Raw genomic sequence first — 9,862 nt, forward strand, 5'->3', positions numbered from 1 at the left:
TGCTGCGACTTTTTTAAAAATTAGCTTTTCTTTAGGAATATTTTCAAGCATATGTGAAACTAGAAGAATAGATAATGAACCCCCAGATACCCATCACCAGATTTAAAAATTGTCAAGATGCTTCCGTTTCCATCCCTCCTTCCCTTTCTCATTTCTATTTCCTCTTCCTCTCCCTCTCCTTTTCTCCTTCTCTCCCTTTTCCCTTCCTTTCTCTCCCTCCCTCCCTCCCTCCTCCCTCCCTCCCTCCCTCCCTCCCTTCCTTCCTTCCTTCCTTCCTTCCTCCCTCCCTCCCTCCCTCCCTCCCTCCCTTCCATTGTTGTTGAAGTATTTTCCCCAACTTTTTCTTGAAAAAGTTGAAACCTTTAGAAAAGTTAAAAGAATGGTACATCGAAACAATGAAAATCATTTCCCTTCTAGATTCACCAGATCTTCACAACCTGCTGCATTTGCTTTATCAGTCTTTTTTTCCGTCTCTTTTTTTCTCTATCTCTCTATATAAATATATATTTTTATGGGTGCATCTGAAAGGAAGTTGCAAAGTTTATGACACTTGACCCATAAATACCTATAATTAAAATCTATTAAAGCATATCTTGGACCTCACATCATCTTAGTTGTATGTCTATAACTCTGAAAAAAGCAAACATTTTCTTTCATAACAACTAACGAAATTAACGGATACTCATTTTTTACATAGTACCCTGTCAACATACACATTTTCCCTATTGTCCTTTCAAAAACATTTTTGTGATTGGTTTATTAGAATCTCCATCTCTGCCATGCCCAGAACTTTCATTCACTTGTTATATTCCTTGAGTATCTTTTCTAAAACTGAGAGAAAATTTGCACACAGTAGATCTTGAGTGTATCATTCAATGAATTTTGACAAATGTAGTTATCCGTATAACCTCCACAGTAAAACCTCCCTTATTATGCCACTGACCTGAAGAGATCAGTTCTGTGGAATGTGTCTGCCTCCTCATGGCCTCATTTTAATTCTTTCTTTATTGTCCGTGTTTCCTGTCAACTTCAAGTGCTCTAAAGTCTTGATTCAGCTTCAACTTCCTCTAGGGAGTGAGCAGTTAAAAACATTTCATGGGAAGTGCAGTGTACTTCACAGAGCATCCCATCCAAGAGCGCAGTGCTATGTTGTCCTCATTCGTCATGTCAGGAGGTGGCAGTCTAGGCACAGGTGAATGGGTGGCCAGTGGTGAGTGGGCCTGATGGTGTATCGTAAAGATCTTCGCCAGCCTTCCACAGAATGGCTTCATCCTTTCAGGATCTCTGCCTGAATCACTTATTTCATTAGGGTTTGCAAAAGTGGCAGTGTCTGATTCTAATTTATTAGGGGGGATTCGTTTGCAAAAAGGAACTTTACCTCATAACCAGAGCTTTGGTTTGGTTACCACCTGTTATGGTCACCTGTTATGTCCTGTTATGGCCATATTTGAAGTGGCTTTGGTTTTTGGAATGGCAAGTACAAGCAGACCAGTATTTAAATATGTCAGGTTAGACAGTAGAAGTGTTTCTTTTTCCCGTTTTTTTCTATACCAAGAAGGTAGAGAAGATGGAGCCAAAGCAATGAGTGTCCAGTGGGTGAAAACAAGGAAGGATTTTCTAGAGAGGGAGCTGCTTCCAAAAGTTGCGAGCCTCTCCACCAGCTCCAAGTACAGTCAGTCACTTGGTGGAGATGTTATAGAAGGGAATTGTCTCTTTTCCAAAGGCAGGAGTCCAGCAGTCCCCAAAGCTTCTGGCCCTTTCCACATCCCAGGGGCAGATGATGAGGAAATGGGAAGTTCTTGTTGAATCTGAATATGGAGGGAGATTCTCTGGGCTGATTATGGGTTGGCAACATCTATGGTTTAGAAGCTGGGAATCCCATACGAGCTGAGGGGTGAGAAGGGGGTGACCAGAGCAGGGGCCACTGGGACCTCCTATATCTTTTAATTAAAGGATCGCATAAATGTAAATCATGATGTACAAGTCAACAAATTTTCAGAAAATGAATACACCCTTGTAACCTGTACCTAGATCAAGACAGAAAAATTTCCACTTTTCCCATATCCCCGTGTGCCCCTTCCAATCCTTACCTCCTCCCCAGGTATAGCCATTCTAAGCTAAAGTCTAATTAGATTAGTTTGCCTGTCTTTGAATTTTATACAAACGTGCTCTTTCATATCTGACTTCTGCCACTCAACATTCTCTCTGAGATTCATCCACATTGCTGTGTGGCTGCATTTCACTCATTCTTGATGTTGTGTGTTTTCTACTGTATGAATAGACCACAATTGAATTTCCATTCTACTGTTAATGGACATTGGGTTGTTACCAGTTTTTGACTATGACGAGCAATGCTGCTAAGAGATTCTAGTACTTACTTGTCTTTTGGTGAACATGTACGTACATTTTAACATTGGGTGAATACCCAGCGGTGGAATTCCGAGGTCATAATGTATGTGTATGTTCATCTTTCGTAGATATATATTGCCAAATGGGTTACTAAAGTTTTACCAATTTACATTCTTTCACTGGAAGCGTGTGAGAATTCTGGTACTCACCAGCATCAGCATTTGGTATTTTTCATCTTTTTAATCATAGCCATTTTGGTAGGTGTGGAGTGATATCTTGTAGTGGTTTTAATTTGCATTTCCCTGACAACTAATGTAGTTGGTGTGTGTGTTTATGGCCATTTGGACAGCCTCTTTTATGAAATGCCTGTTCTTGTGTCCATCTTTAAAACTTGGGTCATCTGCCTTTTTCATCTTGTTTTGCAAGAGTTTTTTGTTTAATACATGGACCCCTTTTAAGTCTAGCTCCCCTCGTGTTGTTTCTGTAAGGTCCTCAGCATGCTGAGGACAGCCTGTTTGAGAACTCAGTAGAAAGTCACTCTGGTTTCCCGGTTTAACAGATGATTTAAGAAGAACATCAGATGATTTAAGAAGACCATCACCTTTATTGGGGGGTGGGGGGCTGGTCGCAGGCACCTAAATGCACATCCTTCGATGATGTTGATGATGACAAAGATGCTGTTTCTGCTAATGACGGCTGGCATTACATAGCACTTTCCACAGGCCAGACAGAGTTCTAAGCACTTACATACAAACTCATTTAATTGTTCCAATGAACCTATGAAGCATGTATTATCATTATGTCTATTTTATAAGGGAGGAACTGAGGCTCTGGGAGAGAAAGTAAAAGTCTCATAGTTAATCAGGCTCCAGAGTCTGTGCTCTCAACTATGTGATCAGCAGCTGTCCTCTAATTGTCCTGTTCTTCTTGTCCCTTAAATCAGCGGTCCCCAACCTTTTCAGCACCAGGGACTTATGCACCTATGAGAACCTAATGTCTGATGATCTGAAGTGTAGCTGAGGCGGTGATGCTAGCGCTGGGGAGCAGCTGCAAATACAGATGAAGCTTCGCTAGCTCGCCCTCTGCTCACCTTCTGCTGTGTGCCCAGTTCCTAACAGGCCACAGACTGGTACCGGTCCACAACCTGGGGGTTGGGGAGCCCTGTGTTAAATGTAAATGATTCTTAACAAGCATTTAATGTATCTTAACATGCCCCATGATGGTGGCGTTTGATCCCAACAAGTGCTGGGGTTACTATGACAGCAGCTGCCAGTTCCCAAGCCCTGTGCTAAATAGTCTTATCAACAACTGTGTGCTCCTTCCTGCAGCCTTGGGGGTTGAGCACTATTATTAACCCCATTTTATAGGTAAGAAAGCTGAGGGCTAGAGAGGTTAAGTGAAATACCCAAGATCACACAGCTATTGCTAGTAAAACCAGGATTCACACCCTGGCCCGCCTGACTCGACTGAAATCACCACTCTGCCTATTGACTCAGTGACTGCATTTGATCTACATACATATTTAGTTTAGCCTGCAAGATGTGGGGTGTTTTTTCTTTAGGGTTTGGTTTGGTAATTTGATTGATTTGGAAACTGAGCCTGAGTTGCTGTCAGTCAGCCCGAGTAAGCAACACCTGCCCCTGTAGATTGGTTAATATGGCTCCTACTCGGCTTGGCCCTGCTCATTGCTTGCCCGGCCTGTTGTGCTTTTCAGTGCAGTGAGATGTGAGAATATGCTCCCCACTCCCCTCACATATAACCTGGGGGACAGGTATCAGAATCACCTGTGGGGCTACCTGCCAATGTGAGCCACAGTTCCCTATAGGAGTTTGTCATTTCTCTGTTATGTTAGGGCATGATAAAGATCGAAAACTTTTGTGTCCCTGTTTCCCAAAAGTGCCATCTGTGCTACACTAAACTGGAAAGACTGGAATTAAGATCAGAATTGGGTTCAAATCTCCCCTCTGCTTCTTATTTATACGAGCAAGTCAATTCTTCTCTCATAGCCTCGGTTTCCTTCTCTGTAAAATAGAGCCAACAGTTCCTGCCCTGCCCACTTACTGGGGTGAAATGGGCCCAAGGAAATGGTGGCTGGGAAAGTACTTTGTAAACCAGAAAGATCACTTGTTCAGCATAGTTAGTGTCCTCAGGCAAGCTGAGCATCCCTGGGAAGCTTGGCTGGGCCCTCTGCAGGGAAAAGAGAAGAGTCTACATTCTGGAGGTTTCGCCTTACCTTCTGGGGCGTATGATTGTATTGGGAAGGATACAGTTCGCAGTGTCACTGGGACCACCCTGCCAATGCATAGCCCTTTCCTCCTCATCTACCTCGTACTCCTCTCTGTGGAGGTAGACTATCCTACCTACCCCATGGGCACCTGCTGCAGGGCTCAGGGCTCAACTAGGACTGTGAAAGGACCTTCTCATAAAGCTAACTAATCTGTGAGACTCCGTGAACCTAACCTGCATGGTCTCTCTATGTTTCAGAGTGTGATACATTCATTCACTGTACAGAGTTGTTCACTTGGCACTCGCTCTGTGCTAGGCCTTGTGCTGAGCGCTGGAGGGAGCAGGCATTTTACAGACAGGGCTGTTTATGGCCAGAGGAGCCCCCACTGGCCTTAGCTTAGGGCACTTGAGGGGATGCAGGGGGCAATGAATCTGGAACAGATAGCTGAGCCTCCCACCCCAAGATGAAGACTTTAGTGTTATCTTACAGGTAGGAGGGAGCCATTGAAGATTTTTGACAATGCCCAGGGAGGTACCATTAGCTCATGGGAGGAGGAGCAGGAGAGTGAGAACAAGTTTAGTGTGGGTTTGAGGGTCTGTGGAACATTCGATGGTGTCTACCTGGTAAGAAGCTATATGAGCCTGGACTCAGGAAAGTTCTGGGCTCAGGTCAGAGATCTGAGTTGTCAATAATTAGGTGATAGAGGAGTAACTGTGAATAGAACTGTGCAGGGGGAGGGGGGAGGATGGCAAGTGGAGTGGTTCAGCCACTTAGGTTACAGAGGAGCAGACGGGGGCCAGAGAAAAGTCAGTGGTTAAGTGTCACTCATCCATTCATTCAACAGATATTTATTGAATACCTACGATGTGCTGGGAACTTTCTAAATGCTGGGATACGTCAGCGAGCAAAAACCCTCATGGAGCTTACATTCCAGTAGGCGGATTCAGAAAACAAGCAAATATTATGACAAATGGCGGTAGATGCTATGGATGAAAGTAAAGCAGTGGAAAAAAACGAAAGAGCACTGCTCGATGGCTGCTATTTTTTATGAAATAGTCCAGGTCTCATTGATAAGGTGACATTTGAGCTGAAACCTAAAAGAAACAGAGAATGAGCCAGGCAGATGCCAGAGGGAATGATCCAGAAAGAGGGAACAGCAAGTCCAAAGCCTTGGAGGCAGGAGTGTGCTTGGCATGTGGAAGGAAGAGCAAAGAGGCTTGTGTGGCTAGAAACCAGAGTGTAAGATGCGGGTGAGGGGCGGGGAGGGATCAGGTAGGACCACAAAAGCCGTTATAAGGACTTTTCCTCTTAAGAGGGCAAGACTTGGAGGGTTTCGAGCTGAAATGACGTGATCTGACTTCTGTCTAACAGGATTGCTCTGGCTGCTGTGTTTAGAACAGACACAGGAGGCGAGGGTGAAGCAAGGGACCAGTTAGGCGGTTGTCGTAAACCAGCAGTGGGATGACAGTGGCCGGGATCGGAGGGCTGCCAGCAGAGGGGCTGAGATGGTTGGCTCTGAATGTATTTTGACAATAGAGCCAGCAGAGCTTGCTGATGGATTGTTTGAGGAATATGAGGAAACAAGAGGGATTGAAATGCCTCTTAAGATTTTGACCCGAGCAATTGGAAGGATGGATTGTCGTTCGGTAAGATTGTGTGACGAGTAGATTTGAGGGGAGAAATGAGGAGTCAAGTGTAGACAGGTGAAGTCAGAGCTGCCCTGTAGACAGCGACATGGAGATTTCAAGTTGGTAGTGCCAACAGCACAAAAGGCCCCACTTCAGCCTTTTTTCCTCCTTTTAGATTCCGGGTCCTTCTGTCCCTCTCTCTGGCCCCGTCTTCCTAACTCTCTCATCCCTGGCAGTTGGGCCATAGCAGCCTGCTCATATTGGGAGCTGACCCCAGACCTCTGACCCTAGGTCGTGCATAGGGACCTCAAGCCCAGCAACATCCTGTATGTGGACGAGTCTGGGAACCCTGAGTGCCTGCGCATCTGTGACTTTGGCTTCGCCAAGCAGCTACGGGCTGAGAATGGGCTACTCATGACACCCTGTTACACCGCCAACTTTGTGGCGCCTGAGGTGAGTGGTCCAGAGTCATCTGAGAGTGAGGACTCGCTGTTTGTGTGGCCTTGGCCCAGGTACCAAGGGAGGATTCAGCCCATGGCCCAGACCTTTGTTCCACCCTTTGCGGAGTAGCTGGCAAGCACATAGGGCCACTTGCCTTTGCCCCGCAGACTGACCATGCTCCCCTGCCTGCTTTCCTGCCAGGTGCTCAAGCGCCAAGGCTACGACGAAGGCTGTGATATCTGGAGCCTGGGCGTTCTGCTGTACACCATGCTGGCGGGGTGAGTGTCCCATTGGCCTGGACCCCTCCCAACACCCCCTCCCTCTAGCCCTAGTACAGGCTGGGGTGGCACTTGCCTGGTGGGAGAGACTCAGTCCTGCCTCAGGAAGGTCTGAAGATAGCGACATGACCCTGCCTTCAGGAGCTCTACCTTAAGGAAGAAGATGCCTCCCTTGGGAGCATCAAGTCCTCCCACCCCACCCTTAGGCCCAGGATGGAGGCCAGAGGCTATACCCAGACTGGGTGGACTTTTTTCCAGATATACCCCATTTGCCAATGGACCTAGTGACACCCCAGAGGAAATCCTGACCCGGATTGGCAGTGGAAAGTTCACCCTCAGTGGGGGAAACTGGAGCACGGTTTCAGAGACAGCCAAGGTGAGTCTGTGAGGCCCAGACCTAGGTCATTTGGGGGTAGAGTGGCAGGGGCCCATCCCAGGGCTTTTTAGCAGATCCTGAACAGGTGATCTGAAGCCTCTTTTATCCAAGTAAAAGATTCCCAGGCAGGCTGACCCATCTCCACCAACTCATTTGGATAACCTCATGATCATTCACTAGCCCTTCCCATGTTCTGGGTGCTCGGGGACAGAGGGCTGCATAATCACAGCCCCTGCCTTGTGAGAACTTAGCATGAGGGGACATGCAGGCTGGCACTCAAGGAACAGGGATGCCAGGCAGCAGAGGGAGGTGGGTCCTCCTGGCTAGGGGTACGGGCTTAGGAGGCATAGAGCAGAGCGACTGGCCACACCAAGCAGAGAGGCAGAGTGGCCTTCTCAGAGCTTTCATTATTAGCAGGGTTCCAGTTATGGAAACCTCTGTGCCAGACACTGGGTTGAGCCCTTAAAAACAGTACTATCTCACACCAGCTCTATGAGGCAGGTACTGTTGTTATTCCTGTTTCTCAGAGGGGACACCGAGACTCAGAGAACTGGAGTAACCCGCCCAGGATACTCAGTTAGTGGGCAGAAGAGTCAGGTTTTGAACCTGAGTCTGCCTGACCTCAACCTTAGGCTCTTCCCACCTTCCTGCATGGCTTCTAGAAGGTAGAAGGGAAAGGAAAGTGTATTCCAGGAAGAAATCCTAAAGAAGGGACTGTGCTCAGGGAGGCCCTGGTGCAGTATGGAGAATGGATTGCAGGGGCTACTAAAAGGGTTCGGGCAGGAGATGGGGGAGATAGTTGCCCTGCCCATTCCCCATTGGTGGAACACAGCCATCTGCTCCCCCGCTGGCTCCTCCAACCTACCTCCTTGCCTGCTGTGCTCCCAGGACCTGGTGTCCAAGATGCTGCACGTGGACCCCCACCAGCGCCTCACAGCTAAGCAGGTCCTGCAACACCCATGGATCACCCAGAAAGACAAGCTTCCCCAGAGCCAGCTGTCCCACCAGGACCTACAACTTGTGAAGGTATGGCTGCCCCCGGCTGCTGGGCATCTGGGGTCCTAGGCCAAGGTTCCATGGGCAAGGACTTGGTGTGACAGAGCCAGGAGATGCTATGCCTGTCTGTCCTCAGGAAGCCTCAGTCTAACATGCAGAGGTGTCAACAGTAAAATCACAGGCCCTCAGTCCTATAGGGGACGTAGTCACTGACCTCTGAAGCAGAACTAATGACCACGAAGGACCACCAGGGCTGGATTAACAGGGCGCTGGGTGGGCTGTGGAACACTGGGAGGAGCTAGCTTGGCTCTAGAACACGTGTCTGCCTCCCGCCTATATCTGCCACCATTGTGAACTGACCTCCCACCTTCTCTCCCAGGGAGCCATGGCAGCTACGTACTCTGCACTCAACAGCTCCAAGCCCACCCCTCAGCTGAAGCCCATTGAGTCATCTATCCTGGCTCAGCGGCGAGTGAGGAAGCTGCCGTCCACCACCTTGTGAGGGGTCAGGGCATCCAGGCCGCAAGGCGGTGCCAGCTCAGTGGAGGCAGCAGACTTCCCAGAGGGAGCAAGCCTGAGTCGCAGGGCCAGAGGGAGCAGAGCCCAAGGGGCCCAGAAGCAGCCAGCCCAGATCACCCAAGTGAGGGTGTGAGAAGTGCCTTCTCCTTCCCCAGGACGGACTCTTCTCGGCTCAAGCTCTGCTGGTTGAAATTGAATCAGTGTAAAAACTTTTTTTAAGGGAAAAATGACATCAACCACCATGGATTTTTACAAGATTCATTTGCCTTTCTGGGAGCAGAAATAGCGACTGTAGCCCCAGGAGGGGCACTGAGTCATACTAGAGCTCAGTGTGGCTGAGGCTCCTTAGAGCAGCTTTGGGGTCCTACCCTGGGGACCCCCACCATCTCCTTGGGGCCCATTGCACCCACCCTCAAGGCAGTACAGCACCACCTTCCAGAGCCCTTGGCTGTTTAGCAGAACTTGCTCCTTCCCTGGTCAGCTCCTTTTCTGTTCTGTTCTGCTGGGGGGTCTGGAACCACTTCCTGCTAGAGGAGAGGACCAAGGCCCTGTGGCTCCCAGCTCCCAGCACCAGCATCCACATCTGCCCCGCCCCCGGAGGAGGATCTGAAAGCACTTTTTGGCTGACTTCTGTTGGAGACTGCCACAGGACAGAGTTCACAGGGGGCCCGTGGGGCAGGCCAGGAGGGGCAGGGACTTTTTTTCATTTCTTCCTCAGCTGGTAACTCAGGGTTCATCTGTCATGGCCTTTCTAATAAACTTACAGTTGAGTTGAAGCACACTTGCCTCTATGTTTCGTCCCTGGATTTGCCCTCTTTTTGCTATGTGGTGGTAAGGACCTTGTTAGCAACAAGTAATGGAATTTAATCTTAACCCTGTGAGATAAATGCTGTTATCCCTGTTTTATAGATGAAAACACTGAGGCTCAGAGAGGGAATGACATTGCCTCACACAGTAAAATTTTTGAGTACCTATTCCGCTCTGCTGCAGTCGCTGGTATACTAAGTAGAAAACAAGGTGGTTGTCTTCATGGGTCTTACTTAGCTGC

At 48.3% G+C, this 9,862-nt stretch overlaps 1 protein-coding gene across 4 annotated transcripts in view; it reads left to right on the forward strand.

Annotated features, from left to right (window-relative positions):
- RPS6KA1 (ribosomal protein S6 kinase A1) overlaps positions 1-9,595 on the forward strand; it is a 35,852-nt gene extending 26,257 nt beyond the window's left edge. For all 4 annotated transcript variants that reach the window (XM_016132063.2, XM_016132064.2, XM_016132062.2 and 1 more), the window contains 5 exons: positions 6,496-6,657; positions 6,847-6,923; positions 7,182-7,299; positions 8,188-8,325; positions 8,675-9,595. In XM_016132063.2, the coding sequence (XP_015987549.1) occupies positions 6,496-6,657; positions 6,847-6,923; positions 7,182-7,299; positions 8,188-8,325; positions 8,675-8,797 (618 nt within the window). In that variant the 3' untranslated portion in view covers positions 8,798-9,595. The remainder of the gene's footprint in view (positions 1-6,495; positions 6,658-6,846; positions 6,924-7,181; positions 7,300-8,187; positions 8,326-8,674) is intronic.
- The last annotated feature ends 267 nt before the right edge of the window (positions 9,596-9,862 follow it).

Source organism: Rousettus aegyptiacus, unplaced genomic scaffold (genome assembly GCF_014176215.1).
Source record: "Rousettus aegyptiacus isolate mRouAeg1 unplaced genomic scaffold, mRouAeg1.p scaffold_m13_p_1, whole genome shotgun sequence".
Lineage (NCBI taxonomy): Eukaryota > Metazoa > Chordata > Mammalia > Chiroptera > Pteropodidae > Rousettus > Rousettus aegyptiacus.